The sequence below is a fragment of the Pyrus communis genome, chromosome 7, assembly GCF_041283825.1.
Source record: "Pyrus communis isolate YQ-2024b chromosome 7, ASM4128382v1, whole genome shotgun sequence".
Classification (NCBI taxonomy): domain Eukaryota; kingdom Viridiplantae; phylum Streptophyta; class Magnoliopsida; order Rosales; family Rosaceae; genus Pyrus; species Pyrus communis.
In genome coordinates this window covers 30627175-30648052 of record NC_142571.1, presented here as the reverse complement: position 1 = coordinate 30648052, position 20878 = coordinate 30627175, and the positions used below count along the sequence as shown (strand labels likewise).

The 20878-nt window shown below is 38.4% G+C and overlaps 5 protein-coding genes across 8 annotated transcripts; 2 read left to right on the top strand and 3 right to left on the bottom strand.

Annotated features, from left to right (window-relative positions):
- Positions 1-402: 402 nt before the first annotated feature.
- LOC137734582 (uncharacterized) lies at positions 403-1206 on the top strand. The gene has a single exon (XM_068473818.2). It carries the CDS (start codon positions 545-547, stop codon positions 1070-1072), a length of 528 nt encoding a protein of 175 aa, XP_068329919.2. The 5' UTR covers positions 403-544; the 3' UTR covers positions 1073-1206.
- A 438-nt stretch (positions 1207-1644) lies between these two features.
- On the bottom strand, positions 1645-3861 carry LOC137735424 (UNC93-like protein 1). Its single transcript, XM_068474845.2, has 2 exons — positions 2222-3861; positions 1645-2061 (listed from the first exon to the last, which is right to left on the bottom strand). Exons 1-2 carry the CDS (start codon positions 3376-3378, stop codon positions 1830-1832), a joined length of 1389 nt encoding a protein of 462 aa, XP_068330946.2. The 5' UTR covers positions 3379-3861; the 3' UTR covers positions 1645-1829.
- Positions 3862-5695: 1834 nt separating this feature from the next.
- On the bottom strand, positions 5696-9366 carry LOC137735071 (uncharacterized). 4 transcript variants are annotated; one of them, XR_015964307.1, is made up of 10 exons: positions 8965-9358; positions 8561-8807; positions 8320-8469; positions 7967-8024; positions 7781-7873; positions 7515-7580; positions 7306-7397; positions 6522-6581; positions 6065-6414; positions 5696-5909 (listed from the first exon to the last, which is right to left on the bottom strand). XR_015964307.1 is itself a non-coding variant. In XM_068474442.2 (9 exons), exons 1-9 carry the CDS (start codon positions 9177-9179, stop codon positions 6169-6171), a joined length of 1224 nt encoding a protein of 407 aa, XP_068330543.2. In that variant the 5' UTR covers positions 9180-9366; the 3' UTR covers positions 5968-6168. The 4 variants fall into 4 exon arrangements, 2 of the variants coding, with proteins under 2 accessions (XP_068330543.2, XP_068330542.2); XR_015964308.1 differs by having other exon boundaries at positions 8561-8804; positions 8965-9349; XM_068474442.2 differs by lacking the exon at positions 5696-5909 and having other exon boundaries at positions 5968-6414; positions 8561-8804; positions 8965-9366.
- A 1202-nt stretch (positions 9367-10568) lies between these two features.
- Positions 10569-12362, bottom strand: LOC137733622 (large ribosomal subunit protein uL6). The gene is made up of 3 exons (XM_068472760.2): positions 11896-12362; positions 10938-11060; positions 10569-10810 (listed from the first exon to the last, which is right to left on the bottom strand). Exons 1-3 carry the CDS (start codon positions 12268-12270, stop codon positions 10724-10726), a joined length of 585 nt encoding a protein of 194 aa, XP_068328861.1. The 5' UTR covers positions 12271-12362; the 3' UTR covers positions 10569-10723.
- A 3424-nt stretch (positions 12363-15786) lies between these two features.
- Positions 15787-19174, top strand: LOC137735489 (Calcium-binding endonuclease/exonuclease/phosphatase family). The gene is made up of 10 exons (XM_068474920.2): positions 15787-16263; positions 16368-16472; positions 16583-16688; positions 16935-17155; positions 17247-17323; positions 17418-17526; positions 17604-17729; positions 17820-17930; positions 18042-18149; positions 18408-19174. The coding sequence occupies exons 1-10, from the start codon at positions 16120-16122 to the stop codon at positions 18642-18644; spliced, it is 1344 nt and encodes a 447-aa protein (XP_068331021.2). The 5' UTR covers positions 15787-16119; the 3' UTR covers positions 18645-19174.
- The last annotated feature ends 1704 nt before the right edge of the window (positions 19175-20878 follow it).

Genomic DNA, 20878 nt, shown 5'->3' with positions numbered 1-20878 from the left:
ATGTAATTTTGAGATTAAGGATCTGAAATCGATTATTCGCTTAATCAAACGAAATTTAGTATCGTTACACGTTTGAAAATAATTGAAATAAATTAGCGGAAAATGTCGTCACACGTTTTGCTTAATAGTTTCACCTTAGTATCGTTAATTGGTATTTTATTTTATTTTTGGAGGGGTTGTTGCTCTAAATTTTGGGAACAAGAGACACGTGGCGAAGGGGACAGCCGCACAAAATTTGAAAACGACCAACTGTTATAACGAACTGGAAGACCACCTCCTCTAATTTCCTAGCTAGAAAATCGGAGGAGAAACAGAAGTAGAGTTGTCGGGTTTGAAAATGCAGGTAATTGCCAGGCTGATGACCAACAATTTCTCCTAAACATAAGACTCTTGTTCCACTATATGAACCCATTCTGTCCTCCAACATTTTCCCTCAGCCTCAAACACCGCCCCTCCTCTCCTTTGATAAATTAATACCTAATATCCCGGACCCCGACGTCCAACTCCAAAACTCGCTCACTCGTCCCATCAACCGAATCAAATCATGGGAGGCTGTGCGAGCAAGCCAAAGGAGTTTGACGCCCCTCGTCCAGAGACCCTCCCTAGCGAGACCACCAGCCCCAAGAAGGCTGATGGCCCTCAGGAGGGTGAGGCCACTACTACAACCACCACCGCCACTACCACCGAGGCTGAGAAACAAGAGGAGACCACCACTGAAGCACCCTTGGTAGACCTCTCAAAGCCAAAGGAGAAGGGGGCTGAGGTTGCGGCCGCACCTGCTGTTGTCCCTGCCATTGCGGCCGAGGCTGAGGTGGTAGCAACTGAGAAGCCAAAAGAGGAAGTGGTTGATCAAGCCGAAGTTGTTGCCAAGCAACTGGCGGAGATTAATCTCGTTGAGGCTGTGAAGGAGAATAAGGGGAAAGAGCTGGTGGAGGAGCCTGCACCGAAGGCGAAAGAAGAGGAGCCAGCGGCGGAGATCAAGCCAAAGGCCACGGAGAAGGATTTAGCAAAGGCAGCAGCTCCGGCCGCGGCAGAGGACAAGGCTAAGGATGCACCTCTTGTTACTGTTTGATCGCATTGCATGCGCTTCCAATCCAGCTTTATATTAATTAATGTATCCCAAAAACAAGAACCCTAAAGCCATCAAGTTAATGTGTAAATGCCAGAATTATATATTAAGTAGTGAAAATCCTATATTTTAATTCATTTATATGTAAATGCCAGAATTATATATTAATCATGTATGTTTTAAAAATAAAATTTGTCACAAAAAATGTTAATTAGGACGGTCATTTCCTTCATGCAGATCAATCAAAATTTGTGTTACTTATCATGTTGTGTTGCAAACTTTACATGGAAAAGGGAAAGAAAAGAAGACGTCAATATTCATCATCCGTTGGTATTAAAAACTATTCTAGTCAAAAGAAGACATTAATATTCATTCTCTGGTGATATTCCAAACTATTCTGGTCGGATTCAAACGCGAGTGCAACGGGGCAACTGACTTACTCCAAATCCAATATTCATTCCCTTAGGGGCCGTTTGAAAGCCGGACATCATTGAATTTTTAAGCATGAAAGAATCCGGCATGAAACTAATAGACAATCATGATCAAGAACTAATCATTCCAAAATTAAAGGAAAATTTATCAAAACATGAACTTCGATAAATCTGTAAAATACTTGACAATTTGAACATGATACAACAATTACACTAGCATTTTCATTACACTGAAGCGTGAAGATTTGATCGTGTGAACGTAATTAAGACAAATATTCGGATGGATTATGGCAAATTCGATATGATAATTAAGCTGACGACCATTATGATCACTTTTCTGACGCTGCAGGCTTAGCAACCTTCTCTGTTGTAAATTCCTCCACATCAGTCTTGCCTTCATCCTTCACAGCCAGCAATATCAGAACCACCAGCAACGGATAACTCACGGTGTTGAGCGCGAAATTCGTAACCAATTGGGCGAGGAAAGATGCCTTGTGCGTGTCGACTTGCCAAGCAACTGCTGCCCCTGCACTCTGTATTCCCTTGTAGAATCCAACGTACCTGTAAAATACATGCACAAAACACGTATTTAGCATCACAGTTAAAGGCCAAGTCTCGTGCGCGGATTGGAGTATCCAGTCCAATCCAATCGCGCGCGCAGAAAGTGGCCTAAATGCACAAAGATCACTGAGATTAAAACTTGAGAACCGTGGCACGTTACCTGCTCAGAATTTCAGAGTTATCAGCCAAGGCTCCAATGATCCAGTAAACCATGCTCTGGAACATGGCATCAAGCAACCCGAAGCTGAAATACAACACGAATGGTCCTGCGAAAGCAGAGCCCGAGTCCTTAAAATCCAACTTCTCTGGCAAATCCCTGCGAGAGTAGTTGAGCTGGTTGGCAAGTCCGCCAATCCAAATGGCAGTCCCGAGGACACCAACCACAGAAATGCCAGCGAAACCCCTCGCCCTCCTACTCTTGAAGCTGAAATCCATGATGTGTCCAAGCACGACGGACCCCAACATCTGCGCTCCCCAGTAGAACACATTGTTGAATCCTCTAGTCCTCAGATTAAACATAATCTGATTGACATTGTTGAATTGGTAGGTGTAAAAAAAATTGCTCGACCAAGCGGCCGGGATTATAAGAAGCATTTTCCAATTTGTAAACAGCTTGGCAATCTCAATGGCCTCAGTTGTGACATTTGAGTACAGAATGTCCGTACATTTAGTCCCGTCGTCCCGGACAACTTTGCTGGGGGGCAGGATAGCGAGGGTCAAAAGAGTCCCGATGGACATGAAAATCATGAACCCGATGTAAGTCGCATCGTTGACGGAAGTCGCTTCGCTCCGGTGGTAATTAAGAACGAAGGGGATTAGTCCTCCGATGACGCCGCCCATGTTGAAAATGCTCCAGAAAAGCGCGATGTACGTCCCCTTTCGATTCGGGGGAGGGTATGACGTCATGATGGCACCTTGACCGGTCCAGAGGAGGCCAGCGCCGATTCCGAGGATTGCTCCGGCAACAATGGCGAAAGCCTGGTGCTTATGGTGGTTGTAGTAGAGGAATGAGCCGGCGTAGAGAACGTAGGTGGAGCAGGCGGAGAGGAGGGTGAGGCGGGGGCCGAGGATGTTGTAGATTCCGCCGCCGAGGATACCGAAGACGGCGAAGGTGGTGTAGAGGGCGGTGGAGGCGTTGTTGGAGGCGGTCGGATCGACCTGGCCTCCGCCGCCCATGCCGGAGAGGGCGTTGAACATGCCAGGGCAGCAGAAACAGACGAATCCGATCAGACTCACTTGAACAAACGGCGAGTTGTACCTGAACTTCGACTGGGGCACCCCCGTCCCTCCCGATTCTTCCACTCCTTCGAAACCCATCGAATCCCAGATGATAAATTGAACGACTTTTTGATAATTCGATTATAAAGTTCCTCCCTTTTGGGAGCCAAACCGTTTTATTTGAGCGATATTCTAAACTAATCTAATATACAAAGGGCGGGATTTGAGTGGAGAGTGGAAGGGTCTGAAATTACGGGTGAAGAGTGTGATGAACTGACAATACGTGGTTGTGAATAGCAGATGGATTTAGCTCGGGATGATATAGTCAATTGCAAGGCTCAAAACGGACAAAGACTCTTGGATTGGACAAAGTGCATAGCAAATGACAATTTCTAGAGTCCAGGCTTTTTTCTGGGTTTTCAGAATCTAGCGGGGTGTGAGAATGGCGCTGGAGAAAGGTCGGATTATAAACCCATAATCCCAACGGGACGGGATATGAAACTGCATAAAAAAATAAAAATATTACTAAAATAAGAAATTTTTTATAGGGTCAAGGAATCGGTCAGATTCAAATTTTCAATCACTCGTTAGATTATAGGTGGAAGGGAATCTTGTATTTTAATTCCTGTGGAAATGGAAAGATTTTTCAGTGTCATCGTCATACGAGGTGGTATATCACGTGTCCTTATATAAATGGTGAGTTATATGTATTAAAAGGTTAATAACTTAAAAATTAAAATTTTCCACCACTTGCATAAAAAAAACATGTGGTGTATCATCCATATTTCCGTCATAACTAAAAATTTCTCGTGGTAACGGCTATATTGTCCATAGAATCCTACTTAGGTGCTGAAAGAAAAGTAACAAGTGCTATTGAAAAACTAATCACAAATAGACACGTGTTTGTATAATTAAAATTAGAAATTATGATTAGACACTTGTTCATTTATGATTAGGTTTCAACAGCACTTGCTGTTTTTCTTTCAGCAACAAAGCATACTATGGTACAAGACAAGAGAGGCAAAGTGTGAAGAGCGAAAACAACTTAGATATGGCAAGTTCTAATGAAATAAATACACATAGGTACAATATTACACATAATTCTATTTCATTGGTACAGAACGCTACAGTAATAGTATATTATTTCATTGGTACATAACGTTGTTACAACCAACTTAGTTATTCTCATGTCTGTAACATACGACTCTTCTCTCTTTTTTTCCGTAACATCAAATGATCCAATAATTAATCAAACTTGGTTTTATGTCTAATTTGCAGGCGTAGATATTCGAGTAATTGTTAATTAAGAGTGGCGTTGTTGTTTTCAACTTGTTTGCCATACGTCACAGAAAGTCTAAGTTTGGTTTGACAAAACCTTCAAACGCATGTGGCATTATTAGCTCATTAGACGGCCGGCCGGCCGGCAAGCAACTTTCATAATCTTGTTCAGTGTTAAAGACCCATTTGCCCCTGCATTGTTGTATGTGATCTTGTCTGAAGAGAGACTTACCTACAACGATAATGTTATCATAGAATACGCCTAACAGAATTATTAGTCTTCGTGGTGACAGAGTAGTTAGAAGATAGTTCATGTGGTAAAAAAAAAAACTAGGATCTAAGTTCTTCTGGTGAAGTCTGTTAGATTCATACCAAAAATTAAAAATTTCGTCAACTTTCCATTAATTATTAGCACATGAGACTCACAAGGAGACTATAAGCCTATAAAATATTATATTGTTGTGTGATAGGATGACTGACTTGGAATATTGTTTCGTCAGAGCTTATGTGGTGTACTATCCTGTGTTTCGAGCATACTAAAAAATCTCTCTATCAATAGTAGCGTTAGAGAAAGGATAAAGGGATGACATAGGTTTCAAGATGATAGGTTTTGGCTCAACACCATTTTCTGTTGTAGTTTTTGGAAGTAGATGAGATCCTAATAAGATAAAAACAAAACACCATGACCCTAATCTACAACAAGAGAAGACAAATGCATCAAATATGAAGTTGAAATCTGGGGAACATGTATCTAAAAGTCAACAAACAAAGCAAACTGGAAACACAGGGGATTATGCTCCACGATTACGACGCTTCAATTTTAAAAACAAAAGTAAAATATTTCACATTTTGTATGTAGTCATGTACTAGTATAATATAACGAAAACCTAATAAGATGATCCGAGAGCAATGCTCAAGCCCTTTCGAGGCCCCTGGAGTGACACTCAAACCTCCACTGAGGCCTCTCAAGAACTGCTCAAGCGTTGCTCGAGCGGCTACTCTTTAAAAGTCTTTTAACATGTCTTAAAACCACTTAGTACTATGGTTCAGTGGTATTTCTCTTCACTTGTAAGTGAAAAGTCTTAGGTTCAATTCTCGTCAATGGCAAAGTTGAACCACATTATTAGCAAACTCATTGTAAGACTTAACCCACTCCCCCACTTCCTTTGTATATATACTATTGTTTGTTCAAAAAAAGAAAAAGAAAAAAAAAGGGTCCTAAAAACACAAAGTAGGATTTAGACAGCAGAACCCAATCATCTACCAGCAAAAACACACTGACAAGTAGGGGGGCCTCCGAAACACAACGGCCCAAAGGAAAACCTGATCCACCTTGAACATCCACCTTTGAACTGGATGAAAGAACAATAAGACGACAATTTGCAAAATGGTGAGTTCCAACCCAAAAAATTTCAATACCTTATATGATTTGGCATCTATCACTCTTATTGCAAAAATCTGACACCGTTTAGTTAATCACAGCTCATATTAAGTGGACACGTCCTACCTTTCGGCTAAAACAACGACGAAAGCATCCTACGGTGAAAAATGTCTGGTGTGGAACAGCCCAGTAACTGGTTGAACTGGCGAACAATTGAGAGAAGTCAAACTCTATGCTCCTTTCTTGCGGTTCTGAAGCGAAAATCCTGATTCCTTTGCATTATCTTGATTAGTTGTTTCCTCAATCATTCGAACACCATGATCATCAGATCCTGCAGAGGAAGCATCATCACTGTGCGTGCCTCCAGTTGATCCAAGGGTGGAAGGATTGCTAACCAAGCTTTTGTAGATACTTAAGGCTTGAGAGATCATGCCAGCAGGATTATTTGAAGCACTAGGAAGCAACACTGTTGTGCCCTGCAAAACCGTTCAAGAAAAAGAAGGCAAAATACTTTATCAATCAATTAAGCATTCATTAGACGCAGCATATATGTTATCCAAAGTTAAGACGGTTTGGTATTCACCTGTTTAGCGATATTACCAAAGGCACCAACGTACTGCTCAGCAATTTTCAAAGCAGCTGCCTGCAAATCAGACCACAATATTAGTTGCTTTCCTCCACACGTACAAAACACACGAAAGAGAGTTTCATAAAAGCTGTATACCACATGATCATTACTTATAAGGAAAAACTCTTGGCTCTAGAAGATGCAATGCGCATAGGATTTATGGGGGACGGGCAAAATAACAGTATATCAGAGTGAAAAAGAAGAAGCAGTAACCAGTTAAAAGTCCATACAAGGAATAAACAAACAAACAAAGATAAAGATCCCAAAACCCCAAAACTAAGATAAAGAGCCCGCAGTGTTGCAATATTTTTTAAAAATAATAGTAAGCCTATTTGACAAGATGCGGGAGGGGAAACCACATGATATTATGTACTTATATGAAAATAACAGTGTAATCATTGTAGTGGATGACAAGTGTGATGTGTTGGACTTGAAAAATATCTAGTAATCCTGAAGGGTTAGAAAGAACTGCAAAGATGGCAAATGTGAATGTGTAATACATAGGAAAGTTAGTTGTTCTGTGATTGCTGCATGAAGATGTTGCAAATCTCTGAGGAAGAAATATTATTTTTCCAATTATACACCTTTTATTAAACATTAACATTACTTGTAGCTGAAGGTGTAGTTTGGAATCCCCGGCTTGAATATTCTATGCATTAATTGCTTCTTTTTTATTTTTATAAGAAAACAAGTCTGCCTATTTCAAAACAAGCACGATGAAGGGAATTGAAGAACTCACCTCTGCACCCCCACTTTCATTGAGAGACTTTGACACAAGGGAAATTCCTCGAGATGTTGCATTTGCTTTAGCAAGAATGGATTGCGCTTCTCCTGTAAAAAGAGAATGGAGAATTCAATGGAAGTACGACTAAAGGACCACGAACATCAAATGTCCACAATATATTATTGCACACTACTGGGACTAGATTATATCAGAACTTTATCTACCTTCTGCCGCTAAAATTATAGCACTCTTCTTTCCATCTGCGATGTTTATGTTAGCCTGCCTTTCTCCTGTGAAAGATTAAACACATTAGTTTCTGCCAGTGCATATTCCTACTTTATAGAGTAACTAAAATACTTCAGGTAAAGGAAGTCCACAAATTCAAAAAGAAAGCCATCATCTGTTTGCAATCCTAGGGACTAAGTCTAACTACAGCGTTTCACTTGCATCATGTATAACTGAAATATCAAACAGACGTGGAAGTCCTTACCCTCAGACTCAAGAATTTGAGCTCTCTTTTTTCGTTCTGCTTCTGCTTGCATCTCCATAGCTTCCCTCACCGCACGAGGAGGAGTTATGTCCTCTACACAAGTATGAACAGTCAAACATTTAGAAAAGATTTCTGAAGAAAATAACAAAGAGTATCGACAAAACACTTGAAAAAGGGATCTATTACTTATTTCATAGCGGAGGCACTCCAACCCCCATGCTGATGCAGCCTTGTTGAGAATTGTCTGCAGAATGATGCCACTCATATTATTTCTTAACCTAAAATGTTAGCTTACAAGGAAAATGAGGTTTCATTAAGCTGCTGAAACAATCTTTAAAAACAAGTCTAGACAATCTTAAAGCATCACCCCCATCAGACATTTTCTTGTTACCAGAAAATTATCACATAAAATCATAAAAATAAGGGACAAAACACTCTTGTCAGAGACTCAAACCAACATTATTACTTCAAATAAGAACAAGTTTTTCCAGAGTTTTAATCGTTACAGTTATTAGAAGCAAAAATGGAGATAAACATACCACTATCTCATCATTGAGAGATTCTCTTTCCTCAAACGTCTTGTCAAGAGTGATTTTCCCGATCGCAATACGCATGGTAGTCTGTGCAAGCTGAATAGCTGCATTAATAGGATTGTCAACACCATAGGAGGCCAGCATAGGATCCACAATCTGCACCCACACAAGAAATAATCGAAAAGAAGCTCTCAGTGACCTAGTAATGAACACGGCGCACAATCCCAATTCAGGAATGTGATATTACCCTAACATAAAGCACACCATCAATCATAAGGGCGACATTGTCTTTGGTAATGGCGGACTGGTCAAGAACATTGATGACCTCTTCTTTCAAGGAATGCACATAAGCGATTCTATCCACAAACGGAATCAAGAAATGGATTCCAGACGGCAGAGTCCTGATGTACTTTCCGAACCGCTCAATCACAAAGGCCTTCTTCTCAGGCACAATCCGAATGCCCCAATTCCTGGGAGGCGTAATCCCATAGCTTCTACACATAAAAGCCCGAGTAACTCACTGAGACGCACAAACTCGCCGGACCCGTAATTTCAAAAACCACAAACACGCGAAACCCAAATCAAATCTGCAAGTCATTTCTGATGTTACCGATAACACACCAAGCCAATGCACACAAAAGAGTAAATTACCTGAGATCGCGGCTGCTCCGGTAGTTTCGAACGGCAAGCAGATTGTGCGACGGTGCGAACGCAGACGGAGACGGAGAGGGAGAGAGAAGTGGGGTCGACTGTTTGAGGATTAATGACGAACAGGTGGTGAGCGCTCTGACGCCGGCGGATTGGGAGGTGTGGAGGCGCCTCAGAGCTCGCAGCGAATTGACGGAATTCAGCTTGAACATACTCATTTTCTTCGCTCTTGCGGATTTCCGCGGTGGTAGTAAGAATTTCAATAGGCGGTTTCACAGAGGCGAAGACGAAGTAGACGAAGGGTTTTATAAAGCCCTTGCTGTCATGTTGGAGAATCAAATCTAACTACTCACTACTCACTCGCGGCTTATTTTCTCTCACAAAATACAATTCAGCTATTTTTGCATCGGCGTAAAGCGAAAAAATATATATATCATTTAATCCAAAAAAAAAAAAAAAAAAGTTCTTCTCTTTTTTTTTTCTTTTTTTTTAAATTTTTTACTTTTGATTTTCAGATATAATTGCGGCATTTGCCTGAAAATTTGCTTGCCCAAAACCCGACAGTATTACCCGAAAATTACCAATACATTTTGGAAGTTTTAACGAAACATTTTGGTACTGTTCATTTTTAACGAAAAACCACATTTTTGTCTTTTCTTGATACTATTCACTACACATTCATTTTTCATTTTTCATTAAAACTAATATCTTTTTATTTTACTTTTCGTTAGTTTTCTTATACATTTTTTGAGTATTTTGAGTGCCTCGGGAACAAGGTTCTTTACACACCAAATGTACCAAATATAATAATACAGTTAATTAGAAACTTAAAATATAATCAATTGTATTATGACAAGTGGTTGGTATGTTATCGGTAAAATCTAAAATGAACAATTGTATTAGTTAGAAACTTGAAATCCAACGATTGTATTATGATACTTGCTAACCGTGTTTTCTCTTGATCAAGATCCAAAAAATTCAACTAGTTTCAAAATGAATATAATATCATTTGATTTTAGTGTTATTTACACATTCATTTTTATTCCTCACATCCCTCTCAATTTTCAACTCGGATCAAATGATTTAAAGAATATAATGAACTAGAAATAAACAAAGAGTGTTGGAGTATGAACAAAAATCTATCAAGATAACACAATTAATATGAGATACAACAACAACAAAATCTTTTCTCAATAAATGGGTTTGGCTAACAATTAATATGAGAAAAATTATAAAAAAAAAAAAAAAATTTGAGATACGTAAATAGGTGAAATATGTAACATAAGTACAATAAAAATGAGTTGACGTGGACATTGAGTCAGCCGACTCAATCCAATAATCCATTAAATTGAATTATATCTAAAATAATGTTAAAAAGATTAAATTTTTAAATCAAAATTTACAAACCAAATAATATGATTGTTAATAATTAAATTATTACTTAAATTTTAATTATCGTACTTATTTCCGATTAATGACACTTCATTTAATTTGCAAATTTAGTTTAAAATTTTGATCTTCATAACATCCAAATAACTAAAGATAATTAAGTAGCAGGCACAAAATTTGACACCCGATATATTTAGGTCTAACAGAAAACCAAAACCTAATGAAATATTGCTTTTGAAGACAAAATTTATCGATCCAATGTCGACCAAACTTATAAAATTTGCCCACATGAACTCTCGAACAAAAGGAATGACTAGCCAATTCCACGAGGAAATTAAACTACATTCTGAAAGTACGCAAAAACAAACACTCTTCATTCGTCTGTAACGATGGTTCCCCTCTCGCTCACATAGATACCATCAAGAAACTTCCTGATATCCTTGTTCTTGACATGGCATTTCTGTCGAAACAAATACAACAAATAAGGTATCAGCATGCGAGCGCAGTATTATCCACGACACATTGTCAGCATAAAGAGAGATAAAAACTAGATCAATAGCGGGAGAGAGAGAGAGAGAGAGAGGGACCTGGTTGATCAGGGCACAAGACCGAGAAACAAGCTCGATATCATTTCCATCCAAGATAAGCTCATCCTTGACCTTCTCAGATCGAGTGATATTAACACCGTCAAGCATATCCACCTTCCTCACCTGATTGACCAAGCAGACAAATCATCAAGACGAATAGACTAGAAAGCACAACATTACCAAATACAAAAAGTTGTTTCATGGTTCAAAGGTAAAAACAGTTCAACCTAACCTACGACATATTCGTTAATAATACATAATTAACCGCAATCGGCAATCAAACTTTTCACTTCTCATAAGTTACAAACCATGTCATCCGGCTCTTTATAATCCCATGACATAATTTACAACATCTTATTGCGTTCAAAGACGGTGAAAATCACCAAATTCTAGCAGAAAAATTTATGCAAATGGTATAATGCTAACAGCACCTATATCAAGAATAGAGGCTACTATCTCGTGGACATAACATAAAACACGAATCAAGCAATCAGAACCAGAAACCGACACATTTCTACAACATCGATATGAGAGATTCATTCATTCTTCTGGTGTCCATCACAACGGAAAATGTCGATATGCTATCTTTAAGGACTAAATTACATACGTCATCTTCAAGGACTACATTACACCAATAACAGCGAGGACTACTATATCTAATGTAATTGTAATCACTCCAATCATGCCCACTCTGAATTCAAAACCAGAAAAAAAGCGCATAGCATCACGATACTTTGTGCAATTCCGCAACATCAACAGGAAAACAATCATAAATCTCAGCCTAAAATGGCAATGAAATCTCACATACAAAAATCAACTTTCACAAATCAAACAGTTGAGACAAATCATTGAGCTAACAAAACCCAAAAATGCACAACAAACATCAAAATCAAACTCAAATAACTACAAAATCAAATCAAACCCAGTTAAAATCTGGCAAAAGGGTAGAAAAGGGAACCTTCTTTTCACCCAAAAAGTTACGGATCTCGATCGCCTTGGCCTCATTAGTGATGGAGGCATTGATGGGAAAATGAGCATACACGAAACGCATCTTGTAGCGGTACCCCTTGGTGACGCCGGTGATGAGATTTCCGACGTGGGAGAGGGCGGTGCGGATGGCGGCGCTGGTTTTGCGGGTGCCAAACCAGGCCTCCACCTTCAGCTTCCGCTTTCCGGTCTCCTCGTCGGTGACCAGCTGAAAGTCCAGGTTCAAGTGCTTGAAGTTGCGGACAAGCTTCCCGCGAGGGCCTTCGACCTCGATGATCTTGGCGTGAACCTTGATCTTGACACCGTCGGGGATGTCCATGGTCTCGGAGGAGAGGATGGTCTTCATCTCCGCTGCTGCTCTGGTTGTCTCTCTCTCTCGCACCGCGGCTCCGGTTGGTGTGTGAGTGTGATTTGGGCGAGACAGGAAACCCTAACGTCTTGTGAAATGTTTATATAGGATGTTAAACCCTGTGACTTACCTTGTATGGGCTGGGCCGTGCCGATAGTAGCCCATAGAATGAAAGTGTTATGGACCTGGGCTTGATTTTCAAATTATGGTACAAGCTGGGCCTGTGGACTTAAGAGAATTGGGCTCTTTCAAAAATAGTAATAGTTAGCTACGACCTGGGATCGCCCCATCACCACGATCAGGAAGACCACTAGACCGTAATACTAAGTGATTAAAATATAATTTTATCAAAAAAAATAAACATATATATATATATATATATATATAACCAATTGAAAATTTTAGTGAGAGTTCATAAGAAATTAATAAGCAAGAAAGATGTTAGTAATCTTTATATTTGGGATTTTTTTAACTTTTTTACATGACACGTGTCATATTTTTACACAAAAAACAAGACTTTTCTTTGAAATTATAGTTTCTAGTTTTCATCTTTAATTTCTAGCCAAAAGCTTTAAAGGCATTATTTGTGTAAAAACATGACATTTGGAGAAGTAAAAAGGTCCAAATACAAAGGTTGCTCGCAGTCCTCCTTAATTAAACCACAACACAATTTTCTTTATCTGCATGTGGTTCAATATCTTAGTGGCTAGGATGTAAGATTTTTACTCATTATGCGTCTCGAGTTCGAAACTTATTATCCTGAACTAATGTAATAGTTTCAAACTCCTCCTCTTAATAATAAATTCTAAAAATTGAATTAAAATAGTGATCATGAATCTCGGATTTAAAAGCCCTAATTACCCCTTGTGTTGGATTTCGAAAAGCCCAATTAAAAATAGCCTTGTTTACTACAAGTAGGCGATACGTACTGCACAAATTTAGATCATGTCTGATGCCTAGATTAACACTAGGTTGCATATCGTAACATCTCACATCTTTTAATTTTCAAACTCCACCCTTTGTTTTGTTTTGATCTTTCCGCCGCCACCCATATGATGTTATTTTGTTGCAATGAGTCTAGAAGGCTTAACCATATGACTGACTAGCTACAAAGGATGTCTGCCATGGCCGAAGGCATAAGGATGCCATACCATGCCATGGCCGAAACCATCGTGATTGAAAGCAACGTTGCACGCCTTGTTCATCGGTCATTAGGTCATGTCAGGCCATGGGTTGGAACTTATATATAAATATGTCTGGCTTATATATAAATATGTCCTTGAGTTTTAATGATAAGGACAAAATAAAGGGTAAAGTGAATAATATCAGAATTGACTTTTTAGTATAAAAATATGGTTTTTCGTTAAAGTAAACAGTACCGGAAGCTTTTTGTTAAAGTTCTCAAATATATATGCAAGAATTAATGTAACAGTAAACTAACTCCTCTGTATCGTTCCAAGCACAGACTCTTATCATTTCGAAACTATCAGGTCTTTGTTTGTGCTTGACAACACATATACACACTACCTGCAAAAGCACCACAAACATCTTCAGCCTTCAGGCAAATCTTGCAGAAAGGGTGTTTCTGTTTTTCCATCTCTGCTCATCTTTCTCCTCAGTAACATCCATGGCTCCTCCAACAAAATTCTTGGCAGGCAGCTAGCAATTAAATGACTAGCCAAAGTTGGACAATTCGTAGTAGCAAGACGTACGTATATAGTATTCAAACATATATAGTGATGAATTTAAATTCTTACCTCTATTAATCAACAAATGAGGCAGAAGTTATCTCCTAGTAAATAAATAAGGATACAAGCAACAACCATCTTCATCTGCTGATCATCTTCATCTGTACATAAACTCTACTTCTTATGTATTTACATAAAGCTGAGTTTTGACTTTTGAGCTTCAAGCATGGCCTAACTCCGACGGACAAACAAACGACTATTTCACAATCTTTTGATCGTTTGGGAAGCTTAATAAAGTATTCTTCCCAAACCTCCTTCGTTTGAAACTTATGGAGTGTAATTAATAACTTCTTCAAGACCAACGCATTAGTGCATACTGTGTCTCATGATCGTCGTCAAAATCAATAACTTCAAGTACCTTTAGATGCGACAAGAAACAAGGAGACATTATATCTGCATTACGCATAACGTTTCAATTCTTATTTTTATGGTTTTTTCCTTTGGAGAGTAATTTTTATGTACCATTTCTTCCGGCACACTTTGATTTTTCTTTTATCTCTTATTAAATATATAAAAAATAATCAAAAGGCATAAATAAGCAGATGCGTTCAAAAAGAGAACGAGATGTGCAAAAATAGCAAAAATAAATCGTGTCCATTTTGTGCAGCCACCCGGGCCATATGGTAAGTTGCTTGTTGCAATAAGTCTTGGGTGACTTGACCTCCATATGACTAGATACAATGTCACACCGCACGCCATGGATGGGCGAAAGCAACCTGATGGCAAAGTTCTTCGCATGCAGTCGATCCCATTGTTTATTCTTTAAATTTGAAATTGTTTATATGTCTGACTTGCCAAGTATATAAAAATAAAATGGATAATGATTTTTCGTTCCAATGTCAAACATGTCTGTTTATCCAACCCATTACTCTATGTATACAGATTGCTTAAGATGAGGGATTCTCATTTTTTCAAAAAAATAGGAACACGCTCCCCACCGTTGGATTTAACTTTAATGAAATTATGTGGTTGAAATTATATGTGTGTGTCTGTGTGTTACTCGCGTGGTTATGCCCTCCTCCCTGGGCCACCACCTCAAATTTGCCACTAACTAATTATTAAAAATGTATATTTCCATTGTGATCATACGTTATATTTTTGGTAATCGTTTTAACTTTTAAGATCTTAATTTGAGTAGAATGTTGATGATTGAATACTAATTTAGTCACCTTCAATGGAGCATGCATAAATATATGCCGATTATAGCATTCAGATACCAACACATAGATCTTATTTGATAAAAAAGATTACTGATATTCCTTTCAATTAAACAAAGGCAACAAAGCATTGTCTTATTTTTTTTCATAAAGTATTTAGGAATGTATTCGATTGAGATTATGAGTAAATTCACTCAAAATTTAACGGGAGAGGTTAGATTTGTCAAATCCTAATATAAAATATAAAATCTCTCTAAATCCGTCAAATCGTTCATTAAAAATCTTTGATCGATACACTTGGATTTATATCTTTTTCTAAACCCTTTGGAATTAAATTTCCAATAGCGATATTTTTGAAAAAATAAATAAAAAAATTAGAGTTGCAACTTAGAGGAGGAGGGCAAGCAAAGAAGGCAAGAGGGGGAGAGGTCGCGTTGGTTACAAGCAAAAAGAAAGAACCTTTTGGGAATCCATTGAGGGTCAAATTGCAAACCGCGAATAATGCGCGCAAAGGTATTTATTTTTGGAGGGTGGAAATCAAATCCTCCCAAAAGATACATGCATTTTTTTTTGGCACTACATAACTGACGCTTTCATGAAGACAACATATATGAGGTTGTCCCTTAAGCACAACCCACGACAAGTAATCCAAGGTGGTTGTGGTGGTGGTCGTTGAGCCCGAGGATCACTCCTCCACTACCTGTCATATTCCGTTAACTTTTCCCTCCTCATCCTTCTCCTCATCGTCCCCGAAAGCTAGCGCATCTTTTCGAGAGCCCGGTGATCATTCATTCTATCCTTTTGTTCGCCATTGTTTTTGGCTTCGGTTTCCGGCGAAGGGCAGGCGGACAGTTGTTTGCCTCCTCTTGCTGCTGCGGTGGCGGCGGTGAAATCGTCGTGTGTTTATTTATTGGTGAGAAAGTTGAGAGAATAATAATACGATGACGAAGACGAAGGGAAGGATTTCGAGAATTGGAAGCTATGCAATTGCGTCTTCCAAACTAGACGGCCACCACCAACAGCCATGCATTACCTGCACCACCTTCAACATCCTCGCTCCAATTTACAAGCGCCTCAACCATGACGTACGCATCATATTCCTTTGATTCCTGTAAAACTTGTCTTGTTATTGCTTTTTAATCAATGTTTGTAAAAGGGTAATCTCAAGTTTTTAACTTTTGATGTTTAGGATCCTGATAGTCGAGAAAGCGATCACAGAGCGTATTGGCTGGCCAGGAACCAAAGGATACTGGATTGTTTGTTGGCTGAGAGATCTTCCATCATTTGTCTTCAGGTTTGCATTTCTGACAACTTTTTTAAAGCATTAGGGATGGGAGTTGCTACACATTGTTTGATGGCATAACACAAATACGTGGTGTTTATATATCTCTCTGATTGGCACAGGAGTTCTGGGTCGGAAACGAAGAGCTTGTGAACATTTACGAGAAGAGACTTGGAGATGCTGGTTATATCAATCTCAAACTAGGACGAACCAACAACCGTGGCGATGGTAAGTCTTCTTCATTTTCCTGTTTAGATTGCATAGCATCATCAATTCCCTTAATCTCGATTCGAGAAAAAGAATAAAAATGAAAAAAAACAGATGGTGAGATGGGGAGAGATTAACGAAATAAGTTAATCTGCGATTTTGGATCGAAAGAAAAATCTGTTTTGTTGGGATATATGATGGAAACTGCTCATCCTATTTTTATGGACACATTAAACATTGTCATAAGGTGTTTCTGCTGGTGTACAGGTTTGCTGACCGCGGTGCATAAGGACTACTTTAGAGTTGTAAACTATGAAGAGTTGCACTTCAATGATTATGGTGATCGTGTTGCTCAGTTGATACATGTGGAATTAGCTACCCCAATTTTGCAGTTCCGAAACAATGACATTCGGCAAGAAATTCTCATTGTGAACACCCACTTGTTATTTCCTCATGACTCGAGTTTGTGTATAGTTCGATTGCATCAGGTAGCTCCATTCTCAATTTCATACTCTTCCCTTGTATGTACGCAGTGTAACATTTTCTTAGTGACAACATTTTGTCGGTTTCTCACCGTAGGTCTACAAAATCTTACAACATTTAGAATCTTATCAGAAAGAGAACAAGCTTAATCCCATGCCGATTATACTCTGCGGGTATTTCTAATGCCTTACGTTTTTAGATCTTTTGCTCCCTAATTTTCAAATCATAGCCATTGTAATATTTTGTTCCAATATCTTCTTTCTTCAGTGACTGGAATGGAAGCAAACGTGGACATGTTTACGAGTTTCTTCGGTCCCAGGGGTTTGTATCTTCTTATGATACTGCTCATCATTATACCGATGCAGATGCACACAAGGTCAGTATCTTCAACTTGACACCTATAATTTCGTTTTTGTATGCCTGTAACTCATGTATTTCATATTTTTCATGCAGTGGGTTAGCCACAGAAACCATAGGGGAAACATATGCGGCGTTGATTTTATATGGCTTCTCAATCCTAATAGATATCGTAAGCTACTAAAAACTAGTTGGACTGAAGCAGTATTTGGAATGTTCAAGGTCAGCAATTCATATGCATTGCCTGTATACTTCTTTCTGTCACATTGCTGTTCGTTCTGTTTCTGATGGGATAAATTTTCACAATTTCAGTATCTACTACGAAGAGCTTCGCTGACAGCAGATGATGCCTTTGCTTTTCTAAAGGCTGATAATCCTGTTGATTACATTACCTATTCAGGTTTCTGTGAAGCACTTCGACAGGTACGATATCAATTAAAACTGATATTTTCTCCTAATCTGTATACTCTTGTTCTGAATAGAACCTTTGCCTGCTAGTAAATATTCCAATTCGTTTCTTTCTATGTCATGCAGCTTAACATGACAGGTCATTGCCATGGACTTAGCCACGACGAGGCAAAGGATTTGTGGGTTCAAGCAGACATAGATGGAAATGGTTTTCTTGATTACATAGAATTTCAGGTAAGTTATTTCACCCACTATTTCTCATTGTTATTAGTTCTCTATACACCGCGGAGATTGATTAGTAGTACAGGGAGTTTAAGCTTTTATGTAGGAAAATGATTTTGCTTTCCGGTTGTCAGTGGGCTTAGATTGTTCGCCTATGTGGATTTTCACACGGCAAATTTGGTTTAGAAAACTTGGCAGTTGAAACTGTTCTATATTTCAGCACCATTAGACAGTTTTATGACGTTTATGCTACTACTAATGGCAATGCAGCAGCGAATTTGGAATCCTACGGGGTCAGAGCAGAAAGATGAAAGCGGTAGTGACTGTGATAGTGATTCCAAGGGTATTCAGGAACAAACAATTGGTTTCAGTGTAAAAAACGCGGTTCTCTTCCCTCCTGAAGTGGAGAAAGGAACGTGGCCCGAAGACTACTCTCTTTCCGATCATGCACGACTCACTGTGGTTTTTTCACCAATAAGAATGCCTTGCTCTCAGATGATACTCTGACAACCTCAAGTTCAGCAGTACTTGAGTGAAAAGAACTTTTATCGGCATTCCTCCGTTTTAATTGTGTCTGTGTTCGAAGCTCAATCTTTCGTATACAAACGGGCAAACATCAGTGAACTGGCCTTTGATCTGCAACTGAATAACAGAACTAGCATCCGGATTACACATTTGGCCCTGTCATTGTGCCCATTGATGTGGGAAAAAAAGAAGGAGCCTAAGAATAACAAAGAAGAGAACAACTTTGCCCACCCCGTAAAGTAATCTAACGGCAATCAACGGAGGCGTTTGAGCATAACTCCCACTTTAGGGGGTGAGCAAAGTTGCACTTAACAAACAAAGAGTTGTATAGCTTGTGTGCATTTGTAAAGATCCTATAGAGTTGTATAGCTGTCTGTGCATATATTTAGGTTTGCAGCTATCCCCTATTTGTAATTTTGTAGCAATATTGGTGAGATGTACCAAATTAGAGGCATTTTTGTACTTGCAAATGCATTCAGCATCACTGTTAATAACACACTAATTGCAACTGATTTTGCTCTTCTGCAACATATTGCCATCTTACAATCTAACTTATTCTAATTTTCTGACAAAGGGATATTCTAATCTACTCTACTCTATAAGAAGGGAGATTCAAATTCAGACGCAATATGATGAACACACCGTCCTCCTAACTAGCTGGCCTAACCCATGTCAACATCATTGACAATCATAAAACAAAGGTAGATTAATTATGGCTAAGGTAATGTGTTCTCTCTAATCCTTCATTAGTTTAGTTGAACATCATATAGTTAATAGTGTGAATTTTTTATTTAGTTGAAATAAGAAATTCAGTAATGAGTCTAATGGCATTGAAAATAATAGCCTTGTTTTGGACTATGATTCAGAAACCCTTTACTTTTGATTAACAAAGCATACCGAAAGCTTTAAATGCAGTGTAATTAGGGAAACAATTAACAGTTCCTGCCGAGCCTAATCTCAACAAGTTTCTCTTTCTGTATGAGGTATCAAGCTATAAAAAGCACAAAGTTTACAGAAAAAGTTGGAAGTGGAAGATGACCGCTCTATTTTTTGGTCAAATAATAAGGATTATACGTAGCAATTGTACTTAAATATTAATTTCAATACCTTTTTTGGCTTTTTAGCATGGTGTACACACATGCAGGTAAAAAATAGTAAATATTGGAGATAGACAGTAAATCACTTGAGATTAGGGAGTAAATCACTTTTCCATGCAGATATATTAAAAATAGTAAGGATTGCAGATATAATATATGTATACACTTGAGATTAGTGAGTAAATTGCTTTTCCACGGCCATGCATGCGATATGCTAACCGTACCGTACTGCACAAAGCAGTCAAGCACGATGAAAAGGATTCGCAAGCTTCTTTCAACTCACTTTTCTTTCTTCTTTTTTTTTTTTTTTTTTTTTTTTTTTTTTTTTTTTTTTTTTTTTTTTTTCCTGTTTTTTGGGAAACAATTCAACTCACTTTTCTTTGTGTTCACGTTATTAGGATAATACAAATGAAATTTTAATCAAAAGTTGGCGAATACATTGGAATCCTAAGGTGGGAAAAAGACAACAAAAAGAAAGATGTACGAAATCCTAATTAAAAATGTGCAATGTGGGGTGAATAAATATAAGATTATGAGTTTGTTTGTAAATGTTTTTAAAATGATTGAAAACGTTTTGTGTGAGATATTTTAGAATCAATTTTTAGTAAAGTGAAGTAAATTATGAAAAAGTACTTAAAGTGCTTCATAAAAGAAGCACATAACTAATGTTTCTTGTAGAAAGTACTTCAAGTGTTTTTGAAATCCGAAACATTTTCTCAAAAAACATTTTTAATCACATTAAAAACACTTTTAAACGACCCATTTATTTTTAAAAAGATATATAAGATTACTTTTGTAACATCTCACATCGTTCAGGGGAGTGGATCCTCTAAGCCTTACATGTTTATTCTCATCTCTACATAGCACAGGGATTTTTGAGAGCTCACTGGCTTCGGGTTCCATCGGAACTCCGAAGTTAAGCGAGATGGGGCTAGAGCATTCCTAGGATGGGTGACCCACTAAAAGTTCTCGTGTGAGTTCCTATAAACAAAACCGTGAGGGTGTGGTAGGGGCCCAAAGCAGATAATATTGTACTACGATAGAATCAGGTCCGGGATGTGGTGGGGGCCCGGGCTGGAATATGACAACTTTTAACTTGTAAAAAAAATTCATGAGACA

Excerpts from the sequence above, each read along its gene's own strand:
- LOC137733622 (XM_068472760.2), bottom strand. The coding sequence starts at position 12,270 with ATGAAGACCATCCTCTCCTCCGAGACCATGGACATCCCCGACGGTGTC. Across the intron at positions 11,061-11,895 it reads ACTTTTTGGGTGAAAAGAAG|GTGAGGAAGGTGGATATGCT; the intron begins GTTCCCTTTTCT and ends TTGGTCAATCAG. Across the intron at positions 10,811-10,937 it reads CTTGTGCCCTGATCAACCAG|AAATGCCATGTCAAGAACAA; the intron begins GTCCCTCTCTCT and ends TTGTTTCGACAG.
- LOC137734582 (XM_068473818.2), top strand. The coding sequence starts at position 545 with ATGGGAGGCTGTGCGAGCAAGCCAAAGGAGTTTGACGCCCCTCGTCCA.
- LOC137735071 (XM_068474441.2), bottom strand. The coding sequence starts at position 9,179 with ATGAGTATGTTCAAGCTGAATTCCGTCAATTCGCTGCGAGCTCTGAGG. Across the intron at positions 7,581-7,780 it reads TCAAATTCTTGAGTCTGAGG|GAGAAAGGCAGGCTAACATA; the intron begins GTAAGGACTTCC and ends AATCTTTCACAG. Across the intron at positions 7,398-7,514 it reads TATAATTTTAGCGGCAGAAG|GAGAAGCGCAATCCATTCTT; the intron begins GTAGATAAAGTT and ends CTCTTTTTACAG.
- LOC137735489 (XM_068474920.2), top strand. The coding sequence starts at position 16,120 with ATGACGAAGACGAAGGGAAGGATTTCGAGAATTGGAAGCTATGCAATT. Across the intron at positions 17,527-17,603 it reads CCGATGCAGATGCACACAAG|TGGGTTAGCCACAGAAACCA; the intron begins GTCAGTATCTTC and ends TTTTTCATGCAG. Across the intron at positions 17,931-18,041 it reads TCTGTGAAGCACTTCGACAG|CTTAACATGACAGGTCATTG; the intron begins GTACGATATCAA and ends TATGTCATGCAG.
- LOC137735424 (XM_068474845.2), bottom strand. The coding sequence starts at position 3,378 with ATGGGTTTCGAAGGAGTGGAAGAATCGGGAGGGACGGGGGTGCCCCAG. Across the intron at positions 2,062-2,221 it reads AACTCTGAAATTCTGAGCAG|GTACGTTGGATTCTACAAGG; the intron begins GTAACGTGCCAC and ends TGTATTTTACAG.